This window comes from Leiobunum rupestre, chromosome 3 (genome assembly GCF_980474605.1).
Source record: "Leiobunum rupestre chromosome 3, qqLeiRupe1.1.hap1, whole genome shotgun sequence".
In the NCBI taxonomy this organism is placed as follows: Eukaryota; Metazoa; Arthropoda; class Arachnida; order Opiliones; family Sclerosomatidae; genus Leiobunum; species Leiobunum rupestre.
Window position 1 is genome coordinate 53,020,442 of NC_143386.1, and position 23,536 is coordinate 53,043,977.

The 23,536-nt window shown below is 34.9% G+C and overlaps 1 protein-coding gene across 1 annotated transcript in view; it reads left to right on the top strand.

Annotated features, from left to right (window-relative positions):
* LOC149952581 (complement C2-like) overlaps nucleotides 1-23,536 on the top strand; it is a 39,384-nt gene that overhangs the window by 14,813 nt on the left and 1,035 nt on the right. The window contains exons 8-18 of the mRNA XM_090168631.1: nucleotides 305-487; nucleotides 1,136-1,312; nucleotides 3,395-3,514; nucleotides 5,095-5,261; nucleotides 5,691-5,838; nucleotides 5,981-6,091; nucleotides 7,831-8,040; nucleotides 14,702-14,856; nucleotides 14,946-15,054; nucleotides 16,154-16,333; nucleotides 16,393-16,608. Of these exons, the coding sequence (XP_090024757.1) occupies nucleotides 305-487; nucleotides 1,136-1,312; nucleotides 3,395-3,514; nucleotides 5,095-5,261; nucleotides 5,691-5,838; nucleotides 5,981-6,091; nucleotides 7,831-8,040; nucleotides 14,702-14,856; nucleotides 14,946-15,054; nucleotides 16,154-16,333; nucleotides 16,393-16,608 (1,776 nt within the window). The remainder of the gene's footprint in view (nucleotides 1-304; nucleotides 488-1,135; nucleotides 1,313-3,394; nucleotides 3,515-5,094; nucleotides 5,262-5,690; nucleotides 5,839-5,980; nucleotides 6,092-7,830; nucleotides 8,041-14,701; nucleotides 14,857-14,945; nucleotides 15,055-16,153; nucleotides 16,334-16,392; nucleotides 16,609-23,536) is intronic.

Here is a 23,536-nt window from a genome sequence, read left to right on the forward strand (position 1 = left end):
ATACGGTAGCTTTCCACGGTAATTATGTACTCAAATGTTGATTTTAAAGAAGAATTTAAATTTCATTTAATTGTCAATTTGCTAAGTCGTGTATATATATTTCTTTGATAATTTTAAATTTTTATGGAATCAAAGATATTATTAAGTTTTCTACATAATGCTCATTGAGAAAACTGATTTAGTACCTAGTGGTAGAATTATAATGGGAATTTACAATTAAAAGACATTTTCACAAGTGACGTGAAAAGTCAGCGCGGGAAGCTACAATGTGGTACTGATGTTAGAAATGTCATTGTTATTTCAGAGATTGTGTGTCCGGTTGTAAATAATATTGAGAATGGTAATTACCATTACATTACTGGATCAGGACGAAATATCGGAGACATTTTGGAATTTGGATGCCGGTCTGGTTACAATTTAACAGGGTCGAAAACAAGAGAGTGCTTAAACAATGGACAGTGGTCAGGAGAATTACCTAAATGTGTTGGTAAGTTATCACAAATAAGTACTTGAATAGTTTTCAGAGGTCACATTCAAAGCGGGTAGTTACAATGTAACATATTAGTTGAAAAAGGTAATTTTTTATTTTAAACACACTCACAACTCTTTTTTGATTTTCATATTTACTCATTAGTTGTTAAAATTGTACACTTTTAAATTTAAAACTAGAATTAACTCCTTACGAAATTTACTTCATCCAAAGTTCAAATTGGGATCTAGTTTAATCAATTTCTGTTTTAGTAGAATAGTTAAATTTCAACCCTTGTATTTTAAATATATATTGTTTAATTTTCGATCAAAGTCTTATATCAGATTTAATTTTGAAAATTAAATTAATCCATCATTTTTCACCAACCCTATTTGACGTTTTTAAGCCAAGATTTGGTTAAGAAAGTGAAATAGAAAATGCAAACAGTGATACTAAATTGATGGGTAAACAAATCCTAAACGTTTAGTCTTCACAAAACATTTTAAACATTACGTCCAGCACATGCAACTTTCACTTTTTTTTGTCAAAAATTTCTGATAATGGCAATTTTATCCACCTGGGTTCAAATAGAAGTAAAATCTCTTAACAGTTCAATTTTTACCTTTATTTCTATTCGTATCTTAATTTACGGAATACGTATTTTAGGCCACACCTTTTGTCCCGACCCTGGAACACCATTACGGGGATTCAAATACGGAAACAATTACAGCAAAGGAGCGGTGGTAGAATTCGTATGTGACAGCGAGTACACTTTGGTCGGTTCTGAGACGAGAATATGCCTCGAAAATGGCACTTGGAGTGGAAATGAAGTTTTCTGCAAAAGTATGTTTCATTCACGTAACAAACATTTCGAACGAATTATAGAGTTTTAGAAGAATTTATAATAGAGGGTTCCCCAAAGAACTTTCACCCTTGTTAGTCTAAAATGTTTCTTTTTTACTATAAATTTAAGAAGAAATAGCAGGTTATTTCGTTATTAAGTTACGTTGAGTAAATTTCCCTAAAAAGGTAAAATGCCATTTTAAAAGCGTAAGCCAAGTGAATTTTCTTGCTTGGGAACAAATTTAGTCAGTGTTTTCAATGCTACCCCGAATTTGGTTTAGGACAATACGGTAATTTTTCAATTTATGCTAAAACAAAATTATTTCTTATTGCTTATTAATCATTATTTAGCATGATGCACATTTTTTCTGCTTAACGTATATGATTTTGAAAAAGCTGGGGCAAAAACTCAATTTATAATAATTTATACTATAATTTGTTATAACAAACAAATTACCGTGAAAGTCAATATATATATTGATATGAAAACAGATGTATATAGATGTAAATAGATTATAGATGTATATAAATGTATATATATATATATATATATATATATCTCTCTCTCTTTATACATAATATAATACAAAACAAGGCAGTAAATATTACTAATGATATTGTATTTAAATTTACTATTTTCTATTCTTGTAATTTGTGTTATACGGTTCAATTTTATGTCCCAGAAATGCCTTACTGATTAACTTTACAGAAAAACAGAAACTTTTTATATATTCACTACTGAAATCTGTTATACAGTGTTTTTCGATAAAATTTCTAAGTGCTGTACAGTTACATTCTAATGTAACATGTACAGAGATTGGTACACTTAACAAATAATTAACGAAACGAAAATATTTCCCAAAGTTCCTTGAAAGTTTTTTATCAGTAATATATTTATGATGGATACCTAATTTACAATCCTTATTGCGCATGAGAAACGCTCTGCGGGAATAAAAAATAATTTGTAAAATAAAATTTCATTTTACTATCTATTATGCATTATAATTGTGGTGTATTTTGAAGAACTTTTATCAATTTGTCTAGAACAAATATATAACTATGTTGCCAGTGTGCGGTCCATTGCAATTGATAACGAAATGATTGCATGGCGTTTCGATATTCAACAGACATATTTTATGCTCTGGCATTCGTCGAAATCCAACGTTTGGATAATTATACAAAAGTCTTAATTTCAACCGGAGATTCAAACAGTAACTGGTACTGTATAGGAACTTTGGCTATCCTTGGAAACTGAAGGTATCAATAGAACTAAAATTGATAAGTTTGACTTTGGGACATTTATCAGAACATCGCATTTCAACTGATTCCCGAGCATAAAAGTTGTTCGATGAATATGGGAACTCTTTGCAATAATGTTAAATTGCAATGGTCCCCTCACATATAGAGCAAAAGAGTTTTCGGCAGTTTTCTAATAAAGCCGAAGTTCATTAGCCGTACTGTTGAGCCCCTGAAGGTTGGAACCGATGTATTGAGGGAATATGTGGCTGCAATTTTGTCTTTAGTGTCATGACAACACAAATAAAATCAGAAAAATTACAGGCTTTACTGTGAATACACAAAATAAAAGTACAAAGTAATTCACTAAATTACAGAATTCTTAGACCATGAAAAACTGTAAACTGTACATTGACTGGAATCACTGGAACACACAATAAATTTAAAAGAACGTAAATGAAATTGCAGAATATGATATACCGGTTCATTTTACAGTATTACCTGTAAATCGTTTCAGCCATCATGTGCTGTCAGAAAATTTCTATAATTTCACCTCTGAGTGAAAACAGTTAAATGTCCAGATGCCTCTTTTAAAATTACTGTATTTGAATGCAGGATGAAACTGTAAATCTTATATTTATTTCAGTAAAAATCCATATTACAAACAAGGATGACAAATGTAGAATTTACAGAAATGGGTCAGGAGTACCGACAGACAGAATTTCTGTAAAATATGTAGAGGTTCTCTGGCATCAGGTGTTGCATGAAAATATCTTAAATTTGTACAGATAATTTACTCTTAGTGTATATTAAAACAAGCACCCACATATCTGAATGTTTTTCCAGAGTATACAGATTTTGACAGACCTCTGGAAATGCAATTCCGGCTTCTGACGCATTTAGACTCCACTGTTCTTCTCAGGGATTCGATGAGCGCTGATAAATATGATTCAACACCGACGGGACGTAAGTTATTCCTTAAACATATAATCTGACTTGTTTTTATGAAAACTGTAACAGTGTTAGTTCATTAGAAAGCAAAAAGGTGGTGGTTCTTTGCTATACCTGGCAGCTTTAAGAGGCATATTTATACAAACGTTTATTAAACGGTGTTTCAAATAATATAAATATCGTCAAAATTTGGTTATGATTATAATAATAATAACGTTAATTTTATAATGCAAGACGGTTTATTAGCTTTTTAAAGCAATTTATCAACGAGATTTTGCTTAGTAAGAGCGTATATAATAATGTTTTGATTTTCTTCAAGACGAAATTGCTTATAAATATTTCGTAAATTGAATCCAATGCCTTGTTGATTAAGGTTTTTCAATTGTCTCTGATAAAATATGAATATCTTACTGCGCACAAATCTTTAAACTACTTTTAAATGAAACTTGATCAAAGACTTTTGGTGATGATCAGAGACTTTCAAGTTGACAGATTTAGTAAAGAAGAAACCGTAAAAGAACTCAAATTAATCTATCAGTAAAAAAACGGCTCCTTAATAATCCAAAAGCTATGTTGGGAGCCAAACAACTTAAATTGCCATATAGACTCATAGTGTTTTTTTGGATAGTTCCCAATGCTATCTCGAGTTGAATGGCCCTATACAAAACACAGAGTGTAAATTCACGGTGTCATTAATTATTATCAGTTTGGCTAATTCCCAAGGCATCACCTTACGCCGAGGTCATTAAGGGAGTTGTAATGCCTTTAAACCGGTGGTCCAGTTACAATGCGAAGGAGTATGGTGGAAAGCCCTTCATGCCACGCAGCCAACAGCTCCCTACACTCAATTAAACTGTTAACCTCTACTTGTTTTTATGGGAACTGAAATCTGAAGAACTTGGGGAAAAACAATTTTATTGAGTAGGAAGAAAATTTGCAAACTCAACAAAGAAGGAGTGGTTCCGAGAATCCACCCAGTACAACAAGCTGAAATCAAACCCGGGTACTCTTTCTGCGATGCGAAAGTGCTAACCACCCCACCACAACGCCACCCCATTCCCCTAACCAATCCGCAACCCCACTATCCTAACTTATTCGACATTCCACTCCCCTAACCCCTCCACTCTATTAACCACTCGCCACCCCACTCCCCTACCCCCCCACACCACTCCCCTGACTTATATTAACAAATATTATTATTATTGTTAATAACACCAGATAAAGCCCGTATATTACACACATGTATTTACAAATTAATATTTTCTCAGTTTAAGGTAACAGTTTGAATGATCAAAATTAAAAAGATGTTTTAAAAGATATCATTTCATTCATCAACTGAAAAATTTACAAATTAATTTGAAAAAAGTGACAAAAATATCCCCAATTATCGAAAATGTTTTAATTCTAAACAATATCATAGCCTTTTCAGGTTTATTCTCATCCGCGCTTCTACATCAAAACAATCATTTTTCCTATATATTTTTTATATTTTATAACAGTTGCCAAACAAATCAAGTCATAAATTTAATTAATAAATTAATTTTTATAAATACCAAACCGGTATATTTATATATTTTGAAAATTTCGATATTTAGAAAGACAGTTACCACCAGCGAAGAAGCAACGAAGCTACGGGCGAAAACTCGACACCAGCTACAGCAAAGGCAATTTGGTGCTCTATTTCATCTTCGATTCTTCCACGAGTGTCGGGCAAGAAATTTTCAATTTAAGCGTGGATTTCGTGAAAACTTTGGTGAAAAGGGTAAACCCTTATTTTTCTTTAAAATAAAAGTATTTAATTTTCGTGAGCTTTAAAAATGTTTTTCACATTAGCTATTAACTCATAAATACAAAAGCAGCTGATATTTACATTAAATTATTTTTAAATAGCAAAAGTTTATGATTGCGTTACGCGTAATTAAATTAGTTCATATCTTCTGTGTGTAATGTTCTTTCTGAGAGCGATTTTTAGAAAGACAACATATTTTGAAGGGCTCATGGTTTTAATGGACGCGTTCGAGAATCCGTAGCTAGCCGCAGAACCGGCCTGTGATCATTGGTTTTTAAATTGTGATTTTTGTTTCGCTAGAGGTGCTTTTTTTCGTTTTTTTTTCTATTTTATATAACTTAACATAATTTTTTACTTAATTGATTATTTCAACTAATTGTCACCCTATTTCTGTTTCGTCAGATAAAAGTGAGCGCCGACGGAGTACGAGTTGGTGCGGCCACTTTCTCTAAAACATTTCACGACGAACAGGGCTTTGTGCCGATGGACTATACCACCACAGCTGATGTCCTAAAAGCCCTCGAACGTCTAAAATCTAACATGTTTAAAGGTAAGATTTTAAATAAAGAGTTAAGGACATTGGTTTACAATTTTTTAGAAAAAGGAAATGCATGGTATTAATCTATTCAAATCAAATTTCAAAATATTGTTTGGTACTATTCATTGTAATTTTTGTTTTTTAAATGTTCCAGGTGGCGGAACTAATATTTATGGAGCGCTGCAAAACTTTGATTTAGCTATATACCCTTTTATAAAACAAACATTGCAGGAGCCAAAGACTCATTTATTCCTTATCACTGACGGTACGTGTCTAAAGCATTAAATATTTTAACGACCACTGGCGCAGCTATGTTTAAATAAACATAATTTGATAAATTGATATAGGGCTGCAGTCCCATGTGTGAAACTAATTAAAAGACGTTGTTTTATTTACACATGTATAAAAACTTTCATTTAAAAGCCGAGGCTTAGAAAATTAATCCTCCTAGTTTCGACCGGCTTTGCCAGATCATCATCAGGGAAGTTTTTATACATGTGTAAATATAACAACGTCTTCAAATTGTTTTAATAATTTAATAAAGTTTAATTAAGTAGTTAAATCTTTGCGAAAACTAGCTTTGTCTATGACACCCATGTTGAGGGGGAAATTTCTGGAATCTCATATCAATTTCATAAAAATGATATAAAGATTTATCAAACATTCTAAGGCTAAGGCCTTTAACACTTGAAAAGCATTCACAAAAATCCAAAATAATTTGATTATTATTTGTGATTTTATTAAAAAGCTTTAAATAAATTTGATCGAAATTTGTGGTTGATATCCCATTGCTTAAAAAACACTACGATATACTTTCAAAACCAGTTTAAAGCTCAGAATAAAATTGTTACGGGATCGTTTGTTCAAAAGAAGCAGTCGAAAAATAATTGATAATTAAAAAGTATCAATTTCTAATTAGTATTAGGTTCTTTCTGAGAGCTTTGCAATTTTAAAAGGCCACAAAATTTTTTAGAATACAGGATGTTTCAAAAGGTTATTCAAAACTTTTAAGGAGTTGTAGGGGGTGAGTTGAGAAGTGTGTCTGGTTTTTTTCTCATTTTCCTACGATAAGGTAAAAGAGCGCCAGAGAGCTTCAAAGTTTGGCCTACTAGTCCCTGGAAGTAGGCTACAACAAGCAACTAACCAAGCTGCAATGAAATGCGAACAATAAGGTTCTTGTGGTAGGTAAAGAAGGACTTTGTAAACAAATCGAGGTAACCAGCGTAAAAAAGTTAACTTGTGTTTTTCCTTGTTGCAGCCTACTTATAGGGGCTAGTAGGCCACACTTTGAAGCTTTCTGGCGACCTTTTAACTAATCGTAGGAAAATGAAAAAAAAAACAGGCATACTTTTCAAATCACCCCCTACAACGCCTTAAAATATTTGCATAAAAATTTGAAACACCCAGTATGTCTTTTATCACACCTCAGTCGGAATAGAAGTGTTTCAAATATTAAGACAAGAGACCATACATACACCCTAAAGACCATAGGTATTAGCCTAGCTAATTATTATTTATATTATTATTTTTCTTTTTAAAAGGGCTACAATCTCCATTGCTCCTTCATTAGTGGTTTGTCTTGTATGTCTCTACAATAATTATTATAACTCATTAAAATTCATAATTTATAATTTTATTAAATTCTATATCAAAACGCTTAATAGCATTTTAATATATGTTCCATCTCCAGAACTAGACACGAGATTTTAACTTATTTATCAAACTAAATTTCGGCTGAAATCGAGTTTAGGAAAATGTAGTAATTTTAAAAAATAAATTTGTAATATTCATCGAAACAACAATGGTAAAAATAACATTCCAAATATCTCCAAAATGAACGACAGCTTTTATATCCTGTTTTTACCAATCAAATTGACAGGAACTCGCCGTTAAAATGTGTTACTATAGGTATTGTGAAATGTAAATAGTTAAACTAGTAGTACCACGAATATTAATTTAACGTTTTATATGACTATTATGTTAATCAATTACATAAAAATTTAGGAAACTTTAACGTAGGCGGTGATCCTAGAGGCCTGGTAAAAATAATGAAGGAAAGAGGAATAGAGTTTTCATGTGTCGGAGTGAGTGGGAGCAAGGAGACGAAATTAGACATCATCAATGATATAGCATCCAAACGCACAAACGTCTACATTATGAAAGACTATGGTGACATAAAATGGCTTGTCGACAAAGTGCTGACCGAAAAAGTTGGTAAGTTCAATGATTAAAGTCACTAGGGGTAAAAGTTATTTACCATTTAAAGTGTATTTAATTTTTCCAAATTAATTTACTCAACACCAGAATGTAGTATCGTTAATTTATGAACTATTAACTTTTTTGGCTAAGTTATCAGTTAACGGCTACTTTTGACAACAGGGTAGATAAACTGTGTTCAAATACATTTTCATTAACCATGCATTAATGTTAATAATTTGAACTTTATCCTTGAAGATTAAATAAAAATGATAAATTGTTTTTTTCATAATAATTTAATATTTTATGCTAAGCAAAATGTTATCAGATATAAACTACCACTTAACTTTTAAAGTAAAAAACCAACCAAGTATTTTTACAATCGTTAAAATGCAGAGATGTATAAGTAAGCAAATAATTTGTTATCGGTTTTTTTTAGTTGGTTTGTAATATACAAATTTAGACTTTAAGAAATTGTTTTTTTACAACGTTAATGGTTTGTACATCGAATAATTACAAAAAATTTAAACTAATGAACGTTAACCGACTTTATCGATTCCATAAGTCAGTTATTAGAGATTGGTCAATTGTTCCGCTACGCGCTAGCGTTAACATTTCTTGATCTAAAAACTAATATCATGGCAGAACGTCCAGGTCCAGGACGAGTTAACAGAAAAATCCGTAGTTTTGTGTGGGGCATTTTAAAATTGAAGAAAGAATGGCTATTTGCAATTATTGTGAATTCCATTATTTAATTAAATAATTGAAGCAAAGATATAAGACCGATATTCCATATACACTTTTTCTTCAAATTCGTTGTCACGGCGAGCCTATCTTTCTACTATCGGCCCTTTACCGCCTCAAAACTCGAGGTCTGACGAGGCAAAGGGGAACCCCATTCAAATTCCCGGGGCCCATGCGGCCTGAGGGGCACGGATTTGTATATTTTCCCAAGTTTTACCTCTCTTATATACAGGGTGTTACGGATAAGAGTACCGAAACTTTCTATATGCATTCTATGGGTCTCTATGAGTAAAAATGTCCAATAAACAGGGGTCCTAAAGTGCTTCGTTTCAGAGATATGGGCTCCCAAAAAAACTACCCTAAAACCGGACACAGCCTTAAATCTGGCAATCAATATTCTTCTTTGAACGAAATTGTTTTATTAAACTATCAATTGTTTTTTATCCGTGAGGCGAGAAACTTAAATAACAAGTGGCAAATGTTCATTAATGCCCTTTTAGAAGTAAAATGAGTTTGAAGACAAATAGAAGCCATTTTAATTTATTTATACGATTTTAATTATTAAATATAAAGATACAAATTTCTTGTATTTCTTTTATTCGATCTGACACCAGTCTATTGGGAATCTACTGCTGGTTGAATCTTTGAGCTTCTAACCCATTTTTCTTGAGCCCGTCCGTGCAATAATCGTTCCTGGACCAATGTGCCATATTAGCTATAATATTAGACAATTTTAAAACCATTCCTTTAGAATTTTTATGACATTTGTATCTTTAGATTAAATAATTAAAATAGTATCAATAATTTAAAATGGCTTGTATTTGTCTTCAAACTCATTTTACTTCTCAAAGGACATTAATGAACTTTTGCCACTTGTTATTGAAGTTTCTCGTCTCACGGATAAAAAACAATTGATAATTTAATGAAAACAATTTGGTTCAAGGAAGAATATTATTTGCCAGATTAAAGGCTGTGTCCGGTTTTTTGGGGTAGTTTTTTGGGAGCCCATATCTCTGAAACGAAGCACTTTAGGACCCCTGTTTATTGGACATCTTTTACTCATAGAGACCCATAGAATGCATATAGAAAGTTTCGGTACTCTTATCCGTAACACCCTGTATTGAAGGTGATTTGGGTTTTAATTGGTGTTCATATTAAATAAACTTAAAGCCTGAAAGTGTTAATTATTTGAAAATCGTTTAGACTCAACCGTTTTCGGAAGTGATACACAAAAACCAGTAATATACAGGGTGTTAACTCAAAAACGATACAGATCCAATTACTTAAAATATGTTTTAGTTCAGAATTTGAAATTTTCAGGTTACGTAGAGCATGCAGGGGGACAAATGTCAATGAAAATTTCAATGACCTTAAACCAGGTTTCCAAGGTCATTCAAAATGTATCTCGAGAACCCTTAGGATTAGAAGAATGGTTCCATTAATAAATGTGTTCTACGTCTTATTTTAAGTCTAAAAAGCTTTGATCCGATCTGATTTGACCAATGAGAAGCCTTGGGTACAGATTCGGTGTTGTAACTCAGGTTACAGACATTTAAGGAGGTAAGGGTGGAGACCATTGGGTCCCACTGCTTGATTGAAGTTGAGGGCTCGAAGCTACCTAAAACATCCTGAGTTTTACAGCTGAAACCAGTAAGGCTGTTTCTGCCAGCAAAGATTAACGAAGGGGGATAAGCAGATTGGGTGCAATGCAATGAGACGGCACTGAAATGAGCATTGAGGGCATCAGCCATTTGGTCGGGATCAGATGAGACACTGCCATTGGGAAGTTTCATTTCCTTGATAGTAAATTTGGTCCTACGGAGACTGTTAGTGTGGCTAAAGAATACTTTAGGGCTGGACGCTATTTGGTTTGGGAGGTGGTGCTCCAATTTTCGTTTGCGTTTTCTAGAGGCGTTGATGCGGCGTTATGGGCCTGCTTATACTTTTCGTGCGCATCTTCGACTTGGGCGGATGGCCTTCGTGAAGCTCCGTCACGCTGAGGTCTTAAACTGTCGGTATTTGGTAAATCGGACGTCGAGGTGAGAATGGCGAGAGACTCGATGCCGTCGAATGGGAATGAAGTGATCGATGCCAAAGTGCAGAACGCCAGTGAAAGCGGCCCATCAGGATTCTACTGAGATCCAGTTCATCAGCCCAAATTATGCACGAAAGGTAACAAGTAAAGCTGTCGTAATCGCTCTTAAAAAAGTCTCGACAGAGACGGGTGGGGTGTGAAGAGGAAGGGCATGCCATGCGGAATGTTATAACATTGTGATCGCTTTTACCGAGAGGCGTATGCTGGCCATGTGGGCATCAGCGGTGAAGACCAAATCAAGGACGCTATGGCTTTGGAAGACACGACCAACCCTAGTGAAGTCGTGTACTGATTGCACAAGGTGGTGGTTAAGGACAGCGTCCAGGAAGTTCCGGGTGGGTTCATCTGCAGAAGGGAGCAGGAGATCAGATGCCCAAGATATATTCCGGCAATTAAAATCACCCAGGAGGACGGATTCAAGGTTCTAGGAGGCGCAGTGGCCAACAATTGAGGCAATAACTGTAAGAATGGCGCTATGGTTGTTGTAAGAGGGAGAGTGATATATAACGCGAAAAGCGCATTCAGAGCGGGGAAGGCACAACGCACAGTAAGGACATCGAGGCCAGTGAGATAACGTCAACAGGTTGCGCGGTGATTGTGGAGGATAGGAAGAGGACTACGCCACCGCTCCTCGCTGTACTATGATGATTACGACGGAAAATGTTAAAATGAGGAATGTTTATTTCACTGTCTAGGACCTTGGGTTTGAGTCCAGTTTCCGTAATAGCCACAATGCTAGAGTTAGTAGTGGCTATAATGAGAGCCATTTCGAAGCGTTTGTAGAGGGTGAGCGTGTCGGCGGTGGTGAGTAGAACGGTTAGATCATCCATATTGGGTATAGAGATTGTAATCGGTTGGGAGGTGAAGTGATTAGGGAAGGCGCCAAGTCGGGTGGGTCAAAAGGCTTAGTCAGAGGGTCAAGTGAGCGATAAGCGGGAGGAACGTTGCGGTGGGCGATACTTGTGGAGGTCGCAGTATTTACAATATTTACAGCAGTTGACGGAGAGGCTAGAATTGAGAGATAACAAATAGGTAGTCGTGGAACGAAAACTGGAGAATACGAGTTTAAAGTCATGGCTGGCGGTGACGGTAAAGTTGGCGCAGGGATATTTGAAAAAGTTAACGAAAAAGAAGTCTTCGACGAAGAAAACTTTATATTCCCTTTAAGACGATAAAACTGTATTTAGCGAGGCCGTCTTTTTCGGATATATACCGATTTGTAGCAATTATAGGTCGTATTTCATTTTTTTGGGAACTATTTTTGAACACGGGCCGTTTTTAAGAAGGGACAATAACATATTTATTGAACAATTACAGCCTTGGACCCTACCTTGAAGATTGACTTTCTACAAAATAATTATGATAAAACTACTGTCAAATCTTTCAAGGCAATGATTTTGAACGTGTTGAATACATGCTATGAAGGAAGGTCCAATCAAGCTTCGACCGCTCAAGCTTCAACCGCTCAAGCTTCGACCGCTCAAGCTTCGACCGCTCAAGCTTCGACCGCTCAAGCTTCGACCGCTCAAGCTTCGACCGCTCAAGCTTCGACCGCTCAAGCTTCGACCGCTCAAGCTTCGACCGCTCAAGCTTCGACCGCTCAAGCTTCGACCGCTCAAGCTTCGACCTCTAAAAATTCCAATGCCCAGCCTTTAGTCGTTGACGACAGTCACGACACTGAGGGAATATATGCCTTTTACCCTAAGCGGCGGGCTCGGATAGTCCGTGGATCGAAGATTTTGAAATATTTAAAAGATGACCTACAACCGCCCAACACTAACGTACTCTTACAATGGTGGTAGGTTAGTATAAAAATGACAAACAAAATCTAATCTGTATTGAGCAAGACATCGAAAACTAAGTAACATGCCAACGGCGGACAAATATAATAAAAAATTACTTCGTTGCTTGCGCCATTGTGGGTGGAAATGTTTTATATATATCTGAAATAGCATGGGTGACGTCGGGTCACGTCACACTCCTATCTCCCTATAGTCCTATACCTCCCCCTCTGAATCAGGGGCGTAGGAACGTTCTAGAAGTTGGAGGGGGCAAAGATAAACGAAAAGGGGTCTGGATAATGGTTTTTAATTTTTAATGGAGTGTAGCTTCTCCGAATGCATGTGTACTTGTTACTACTATGTAAATTGGCGGGAAAAGACTGAAATTTAAACACAGTTGAGGTTCTATAAACTGTATATGCTTTTAAAATGATAATTTGAGCCTTTTGAAGATTTCAACTGACCAAAGGTTGGAGGGGGCAATAACATTAGTTGCCCCTCCCAGCAAAATTCTAGGGAGGGGCATTGCCCCCCCCCCTGCCCCCCCTGGTTCCTACGCCCCTGCTCTGAATAATGGGATAAATTGGTGGCGATTTTCCGTCGAAGCCGTGCGATTTTCCGTTTCTTAGTTTCCTAGTGTCTTAACTTCCTAAGATTAGATAATGGTATCCAATTCCAAACAAGCGATGTTACATTGTATAATTGAAATCTTGACTATGGGAAAATGAAAAGAGTTATCCTTCAGTTGCCAAAATGGCTCGAGATTACCTCGCTATACCTGCGACATCGGTTCCATCAGAAAAATTTAATTACACCAACCAGAGAAAACCTACATGCAGAAACAATCTCGGCTATGATGACGCTTAATATATTAAAAACGAAAATAAAATTGAATTGAAATTATTTATTATCGTGCGACCTAAATATTAAATACCGTTCTATCGGTTAACGGTTCACGTTTAGTTATAAAATAACAATTTTGTGCAAATTATACGACGGTCTATTCTTATCAAACCGTTAACCGATCGCCTATTTCTTACAATTAATCAAAAACTCATTTAACAACAACAACATAATATTTTTTAACGGCAGGGTAAAATAATTGTACCAATATTGAAAAACAAATCGATAAGAAATGTTTTGTTATAAATGCTTAAGTAAATTCCTTGTTAACAAACGTAAACGTACTAACACATATTGATTAAGTTAGAAAAATCGGCGCGGTACCATTTATAATTGTTTTTTTTAAATATATTTCAAAGAATAATCTCCAAAACGTTATCTTTTCTATATCAAAAGAAAAAATAACCGAAGAAAATTAACTATTTTTTTTAAGGCTAATCATAGTTAACCGGTCATTTTTACGTTAATTTTAACGGGTTGCCGAACCCTAAAAGTCACATACTTTTTAGTGTTTAAGAACTTAAACGCTATTTGCCTCTTTTAATGGTTAAAAATTAACTCATTTCGTTAAGTCCATTAGTTTGATGTATATCATTCAAACTGAAATTTCACAAAATCGATTGTTCATACGATATTTGTTCAGCTAATCTTTTTCTAGGAAATTACTTGTCTTTTAATTTTGTAACAGATTCATAACCCTTAAGTCAACACCAATTCAGATAAACGTGAAAAGTTTCGTTAGGCTCCACCATTAAATAGTTTACAAGTAAGATAAAATTCAATAAACCTGTACGATAAAAGTTCGCCTAGTTACAATTTATCCCATGTAAATCCTAAAGTGACTGAAGAAACTTCAAAATATTACATTTCGAAAAAACGACGGTACTCAAACAAAGCTACGTGTGCGTTTGGTAGGGACATACGTGCTTTAAATCGCTTTCAGTGCCGGTATCAGGGTTCTGAGCAGCTCTGACGACGGGAAGGGTCAAAAATTAAAACGCAATATTAACAAACATGTAATTAACAATGCAAATTAACCATATGTACGAAGTAGATTCTACTCTTGTCCAATTCGCGCACAAAAGCAAATTTAAGTAATTTTGTTTAAGAACTAATAGAACGTGCTATCGTAACTAAACCTAAAATTGTATTTCAGACTACTCAAGATGTGGCTTAGCCGTTAAAACTGAAGTAGTACGAAATGCATCAAAAGACCTCGGAAGAATATACGGAGGGAAAGTAACCGAAACCTATTGGCCATGGATGGCTATGTTACGAGGGCCATCAGTCAAGTCACCGTTCATAAATGGAGTTAGTTTATAAGAATAATAACTAGGTTACCTTTTCGTGGACAAAAGTTTGTATTTTAAAATGCAAAAAAACCCTTTCCTTTATTTAAGTTTTGCGGTGGTTCCTTGATTGACCGAAAATGGGTTCTCACTGCGGCTCATTGCATGTATTACGATAATGGGACAAAGCGGGGAGATAAGGATATTGAAGTCAGACTGGGTGAGTACTATTTTTTTATTTCACGGCAGGGTATCTAGTGCCGTTTCTATAGTTTACTCCGGGATTCCTTGTTTCTCTGGATATTAGGAATTGGAAAACAGTTTTCAATTACTAGCATTTTAAGTTACACTTTGAAAACTAATACTTAACTTTTTATTTCCACATCGAAATGTATTTCGAGTGGAGCTAAATATTTTTGGACCAATTTTTGATTGATCAACTACCGGTGAGGTGATTTAGAAATACAATACTTTGATCCATCGGGTATGAAAGTCTGTTTCGATCTCTTTACCCGTTGAAGTCATCGGAGCACCAGAAATTTGAGCATTAGATATCTATGAAGCCTTTAGGGCGATAAGTATAGCTGATAAATAGGAAATGAGAATTTGAAGTTGGTCTAAGGGCCCAGATAGTTGGTCATTAAATATAGTTCTATGTCGATGTGGAACTAATAATAATGCTTAGCCAACTTGTGGTAATATTTATACTTGTTCCATTTACAATTTAACCATACAAAAAATAAAGATTTGCTAACTTAGGCCCAAGGCAGCCAGTCAATCAGCTATGGTAATAGCGAAGTCACCAGCTTAGCCACAAATCAGCCAGTCATTATTTTGTACCATCTTCAGAAAAATATTTAACTTAAAAGATTTACACATCCTATGGCCCAGATTAACACGTGTTCGTTGAGATGATTACGTTTAAGCTAATTGGTGACATTTTCACCGAATATATTTAGCAGGGTGCTATCAAAATATTTCCGGTTAAGCCAGATTCTAAAACAATATTTTAAAACATTAATGAGCCAGACCATTTACTTTATTCGTTTTATTTAAAAACATTCTTATGAGTTTTGATATTGTGGGCTTTCAAAATATCTGTAAATTTGTTAAAAAAAAATAAAATAAGCTGTTCTCGTAAAATAATCTACCCCATAATGGGATACATTTGCAAATGAATTGAGTGTATTATTATAATAATAATAATAATAATAATAATCAGCTAGGCTAATACCCAAGGCACCACCTTAGGCCTAAGTCATGATGCGACTTTTGAACTATCTCGAGTAAATTGCTTTAAGAAAGTGTTCATATTTCAGGTTACACTAAGAACAATAATCACGAATATACTCAGTCTATTTCATCGTACAAAATCTTTACCCCGAAGTCGGACTTCGATTTCAATACCTTTGATTCCGACGTGGCGCTCATTCAACTGGAACAACCAGCAGATTATGAGAAACGCATCAGACCAGTGTGTCTTAGTCCAGCTGATACAGGTCAGACAACCAACCAATATATTTAATATATATATTAATATATAAAAACTCGTTCTCAGATATACCGAAGGATTCTGCGCTTTACGCGGAGAAAAGTGCGGGGTGGGCAATTGGCTTCGGTAAGTTCCAGGACGAAGATGTTGAGAAAAATGAAATATTCCGAGATTTGCGAGAAGTGGCGTTGGACGTAGTACCCGAAAAGAAATGCGCGAGTGGGTTAGAGGAGAGCCCTTTCACATTAACCCATAATATGTTTTGTGCCGGAGGAACGAAAGGTTGGTAAAACGCATTTCTATAAAGTCTGAGCTCCTAGTTTTAATTTAGACCCCCGTGCTGGGACATTTTATAAATAATCGTAACTTTCTTAGGATCGTTATCAAGAACGAGTATTTACGATAAAGTAAATTTATGCGTCCTCGTAAATCACGAGTCTATTACATTGGTATTTGTTTTTGTTTAAGCGAAACCAAACTGTTAGTCAATAGAAATACACGGGTTTTGAAGCAATGATTATCAGCTTTTTAGTTTTAACTTCCATTTTGTCAGTAGAGAGTGATAGCTGTTTTTCAAGTTAAACATTTAATTTCACTTTGAAGTTTTTTCGGGCAAAAATATGGGAAAAATAAAACCAGGAGAAAAGAGGCAACAAAATTTTAGTGCCAGGTAACTACAAGCCCTTATCAATGGTTTGGTAAATATAGAAATGGGCATGGTCATAACCTATAAAAGTAGAGAAGATGTAGAGAAAGCCTGGGGTGAAATTGCGCAAGAGGTTGCCCGTGTGTGTAAGCGCGTTATTTGGGAAACAGCTAAAAATAAGAGCAAAGTGGGCGGACTTCAAAAGCACCGCGAACAATTTTACTATTTGTTTGCCTATTTAGGTTTCCTACCAATAGGTTTTTCTATAATTTTTAAACTTATCCCACTTGTTTAACAGGAGTGCTGCAATGTCAGTGAAACGTCACTTCTAAGTCATACTTTCCTATAATAAAGATCTATTTCCGGTCTATTCTTTTAGTATTTTGTGATTGTAAGGCAGTACAGGGCGTAGGAACGTTCTAGACGTTAGAGGCGGCAAAGAGAAACGAAAAGGGGTCTGGAGAAAGGTTTTTAATTTTTAATGGAGCGTAGCTTCTCCGAATGCATGTGTACTTTTTACTACTATGTAAATTGGCGGAAAAGGACTGATATTTAAACACAGTTCAGGTTCATTATGCTTTATAAGATTTTAAAATGAGAGTTTGAGCCTTTTGAAGACTTCGACTCACCAAAAAGTTGGAGGGCCCAATAACATAACGGATTTTCCTCCGAGTTCTTCGGTTTCCCCTTTTCATAAGAACTTGTAGAGGATAACGGTATAGTTAGTGTAGGGAGCTGTTGGCTCGAGTGACATGAAGGGCTTGTTACTACCCTCCTACGCATTGTAACCCGGCACTGCTGATTAAGGCCAGAGAGTGTAAAGATTATGAGAGGCGTCTCTTCCTATTCCCGTAACGTTAAAATTTCGTACAAGATTTTGAGAGCACGCGCCCATAGGAGAGGTTACGATACTATCCGACACACGATGTCGCTACTGGAAAATTTTTAAATTTTGTAAACATCCGGAAAGTATTTTTCATCAGTCATGGCTGTTAAACATAGTTGAATTATGCTAATTTAAAATTAATAAAATTCAATTCCATGAAAAATAAAGAAACGTAAGTACAAGAAAGCGGACTATTTATAATATTTTGATACTAAAAGAATTAATTTGTTTGATTAACCAAGGAAATTCATTGTAAATTTTATGAAATTGCCGAGGCTTAACGAGAACAGAGCGGTATAAGTTAAAAAATACGAGGAAACATTGAAGTTGGTAAAATGTGATTAATATTGTATTTTTAACAGTTTCCTAACTTATCTTTTCTGGGTTTTCATGTATTCATGGTTGAGATCTTGTTTTTTAAGGGAACTATGTATGCAGAATTCTATGAAAAAAGATATCATGTTTTGGTAAGAAGTTGCACATGGAGAATCTTCATTAGCTTTAAAATATTTCTTGTCAATTCTTTGAATGATGAATCTCTCCAAACGTCCTTTAATATTTGTCATGTGCGATAAAAGCTTAAAACTGGTGTCAAATACTTCATTTGTCTCCGTTACAAATTTGAAGAAACTATCAGTTGGTACGATGAGGCTGCTGAACAGCTGATAGAAGAATTCTTTGCTGGTTTGAAAGCTTAAAAGTAAAAGAGCAGATTTGTTGGGTCAACAATTGGATTGTATTTTTTCAGTTGACTTATGCAAGAAGAGCATTGAAGGTTTGAGTAGCAGCAGTGAATTAGATATTCTGAAATGTAACTAAGAACATTTTGTTTTAGCAGGTTTGGACTTTCAATAGATTTACAAAATTCTAAGACTTCATCGGAACATTGCCCCTGGCTTTGCGAGACTACAAGATTTTCAAAATTGGAGAAATCTTCATCCGGTCCTGGAGCTGCGGTTTTAAAAGTGTCAATGTTTAAAATGAACTCATCCAAATCATCAATGCAATTAGAATCCGGTGGTTTCAAGAGATTATTACAGAGGCAGCCCTGTATGCAGCTCGAAATTGTTGTCTATTGGGATGATCACGGTTGCCTCCTTTCTGTCTTATAGATCCAAGAAAATTATCTACAAAATCTTGGCTAATCCTGTCCGTTAATAAAAACCAAAATTATCATTTAGATCTTCCCAGAGGAGTAGCAAGGCTTGAATTGAAATTACCATTTTCTGAAATTTCCAATGGTGTAGAGTCATTAAGACTGAAAATTGTTGGCACAGCGGATGGTGTGAGCCTATTTTTAGTTCTAATATTCATGAAACTGGCATCAATGAAATGATTCGCGCAAATTCTATGGTTAACGTGTAAATATTCCGTAGTTTTATTTGTAAGTCCATCATTATTTACAATTTTCAGCCACAAAATAGAACTAAAATTTATATTAAGTTAATATGCCAATAAGCCTATCTAATGAAAATGCGAATTTACCAGGCTTTTTCCTTTGGAAACTTAAAAAAAGATAAACAAGGATTTCTTGTTTTCGATATTTTACAATTTAAAACAAAAGAATATACCCCAGACCTACTAAATTATTTAAAAACCTTGTAAAACTAGCATTAAAAATCTGGAAAGTTTTAGCGTCTCTTTTAAACCTAACATCGAAACGCACGCGCTGTGAGAACGGCGCCACTGGTGGCGCCATCGCTCTTACGGTAGTAGTGGACATTTTTGGGAAAAAAAAAGTTAGTACGCTTTTTTGAAAGAGAGACGCCTCTCATAATCTTTACACTCTCTGTTAAGGCATTGAAAGTCCCTCGATGATTTGGGCCTAGGATGGTGACTTGGGTATTGGCCTAGCTGATTATTATTAAAAAAAATATTTTTATAATTATCTATTAACGATTTCACCACAACTTCTGAAATGGACAACAAAGTAAGTAGCTAATTATCTATCTAATAAAACATTAAAGTAGTTTTTAATAAGTTCATTTCTGTTAACATTAGTGTGAAGAAGAAATGTGTTAAAAAGTTTGCGTTACCTATTAGAAATTGTACTAAGCAGTTAAAGATTCTAAATCCAAACACCATAGGAATGCCAAAGCCAAAAAGCGCTTAACATTATAGGGTGCTTAAGGCCAGTAAGGTATCGGAACTGTTATTGAGTACAGCCTGTACAGGCTCCACTCCTTGTCCTCCAGATCAATCAAGCTCAAGCAATACCAGTTTATTAATCCAGAAAAGTTGTTAACGCTACATTCCAAACACAATGTAGATATTAAATAAAGTATGCAAACGGGGTTGATGTAAGCGTTTCTGTGCATCTGGAGGAGCATGTAAACATGTGCATGAAGGAGCTGTGTTGTGGTTTATTTTGAACTGCAAATTGGATTAAACATTTTTTCCGAAAACAAAGCATGCCTTAAAAGACCCGAATCTAGAGTGCACCTGGAGTGCACCTGCTGCACAAAGGAGTCTCTTTAAGAAGACATTAATTAGTTTGAGTTTATAAGGCATACTCCTTTAAAATATAGATACGAGCGTATAAGACCAGAAAGGCTACAAGCAGTTGGAAAGAATAAAAAAGAACTTTAAGAAGATGAACGTGAAATCTCTCTCTGCATTGAAAGTTTGGTAACGTAAAGATTTTAATCGCAAAAATACGGTCGTTTTTGGCTCGCATTCAAGAAAAAAATACTTCCTATCCTGCTGATGCGCTTGTGCATCATACTCAACAGGTAACTAGAACATTAACAGTTCCTACAGAGCCACAAATTCCTATATTGAAAGGCTTACAAGAAATACCAGATAATGAGTATGTTATTGCGCTCATTTCACGTACTTTAGCGTAAACACCCTTGATAGCCTAAAACTACCGCTTGAAAATGCAATAACATTGAAAATTGAGACCCGGCAGCCGTCTAACTCTAAACTGTGGAAATCTGAGAGCCAGGAAAGAATATCCCCATCTAACTTTGTAAATGAAGCGTTATTGAAAGCAATATTTAGCAGCGCTGATCTGTCCAGAAATAAGTATTTTCGAGCCGGGTTGAGAAATGAAACTGCAAATATGAGATACGAAGAAATCTACCAAAACTTAACTACTTATTCCGAAGGTTTCTACGTCAATCTGTCAATTCCGATGTTTGAAGCTTCTCCAAACCGTTTAGTCTTTGAAGAAGGAGAGGGCCACAGACTTGTGGAAATGTAGACATAAGTGAAAACCAGGAGCTTGGCTTAGGCATTGACAAAGCTATTAATAATAAGAAAGTGCTAATTTCTTTTAAAAAATTAAAATGGAAAGGTGGTGCTATTAAAACCAAAGTTGTGCGATTCACTCTGAAGCCACATTGAGAAAGACGGTATTTCGATACTACTTTTTTTTACGAAATATGGTTTCTTAACTTCTTTACGTTGCTCCGGAATATCGTACCTTAAAACGTTAAAAAGTAATAGCTAAAACTGACATTTTTAAAGACGTACATGATTTTAAAAACCAAATTTTAAAATGATAATGGTGGTATGAAATTTGTAAAAATGATAGTTAAAAAGTTATAATAATCTTGTTTTTTTTAATGATTTACCTGTTTTGTTTTATACAAAAGTTCCTGATTTTAAACTTAAAATTTTTAAACAAATTTTGTGGTATGAAAATTGTAAAATTCATAGCAAAAAATTTATAATCTTGGATTTCTTTTTAATTTACGTGAAGAAAAAATGAATTTTTTGAAATAAATGCTTTTTTTGATAATAAATTTTAAAAATAGCTTAAAGGTTACCCTTCTAATTTCTTTATTGGTGCATGTGGGATTGTTTAAATTAATTTTTTTATTTTCATTGGAAATCTTAATCAACGTTACTATTGGAAACAACAGTATCAGGTTTTCCCTTATTGACATAAAGTAGAGGCTCAATACAAAAATTTACAAGGTACACACAAATTTCCCACACTTTAGTAAGTTGGTTATGCTTTGCATTAGGGTAAATGGAAGATAACAGGTGGTATTATTTGACTATTCGATTGACTCTTTCGACATAAATCCGTACGCTGGCTATTTCTCTAGTAGCCATCTCTTCTTTGTAAGAAAGCTGTATTTTGATATTCAAAAAGGTACCATGTTCAGTATAACTTATTTTTATCTTTCAATAGCTCTTCAATGACGAAGCTCCTATCACTCATTAAGCGTTCTCCCCTCTCACGTAAATTTAACAAACCACTTCGTTTAGTTAGTTCTCTGGCAGACATGCGTCCAGGTACTAAATCAGACACCCAACTAATAAACACCTATTAGTCCTTTGTCAGTATTATGCGTCTTGTAGAAGACCACGAGTCGCTCTGTGTTTGAAAATCATTTGGCTTTTCAAAAAATAATTCAGATGCTCCACAATGAGACGAGTCTTCAGATACTCTCAGGCATAAATTCGTCTATTTAAGTACGAGAAGCCATATCTGTATTCTTGACAGTCTATAGTTCAAGAAATTGTACCACGTAATGCATATATTAGAGACAGTTGATATCTACACATGGACACGATAGGATACATATTCTTCAATGAGCCCTACTTTAAGGAGACCCAATACCATAAATAAATGATCTCTAAAGGGTTAAATCATAGGACAGCTAATATTGTCCGTTTCAGATCGGTTTGATTAACTTTTACACCCTGCAGCCCCTGTGTAAAGTTAGACCTGTTTAAAATCTGGTTCAATGAATTCGAACAAATCATTAAAGCTTTCCAGATTTGGACAACCTGTGTAAAATTGCAGCATTGAAGGAGAACGTTAAGTTTTTTGCAAAGATAATCTCTGGGTAGCTTTTTCCAGGTTGCAAGATTGGTTTCGACGTATTAGGTATTTTACTTATATTTAATTATTTGAATTTTTTGTTCAAATTCGTCAACCACCTTGTGTTGTGCTTTTAAGATTTTCATTTTCGGCAATTAAAGACTGATTCAGAGCCTAAACTTTTTCATGGTGCTCTAATGTATTGCGTAGTCTGAATACTTCATCTTGTTGCAGCTTCATGATTTCAGTTAAAGAAGCATTACCTTACCTTAGGCCGTAGTTATGACTGTAGATATATACATTGTAAATTTTTAAAAGGCAATTTCAGCTTAAAATTAGTCAACCTACCATTTCGTTTGTTATCATTAAGGTACTTCGACATGATTTTCTGTTCTGCTTATTTCGACTTCATGTGAAACGTCGGCCACACAATGATAACTGAAATTAATCCCAAAGTACTTTGGCACTTTATCACTATACTCTTTGTGGTTGCTTCTGTGTGGTGTTTCTGTCCTAAAGCCTTCCGAGACACAGGCTTACATTTCATTTCTCAGAAATCTTAATTTCATATGAATTTAAGATGGTCGCCTCAATCCATTTCTTACGCAGTTGCTCATTACTTGGGAATGTATTATAGGATACATCGGGGCTCCTAATGGCTGAGCTTGAACAGCCTGGGACACAACAGCCTACCATTATTATAAAAAAGATTCAAATTATTCTTCAAAACTGTACAGATTGGATTAAGGAAACACCCGTGCTCTATTAGGGTTCGCGATTAACGTTTACCACAGGCATTGGTTTTTTGACGACAAGAAACAACGGTCTCTGCGCATGCTCAAATACCAACTAATCCGTTGCTCACTCCCAGGATAGAGTCCAGTTTTAAAGGAACAGT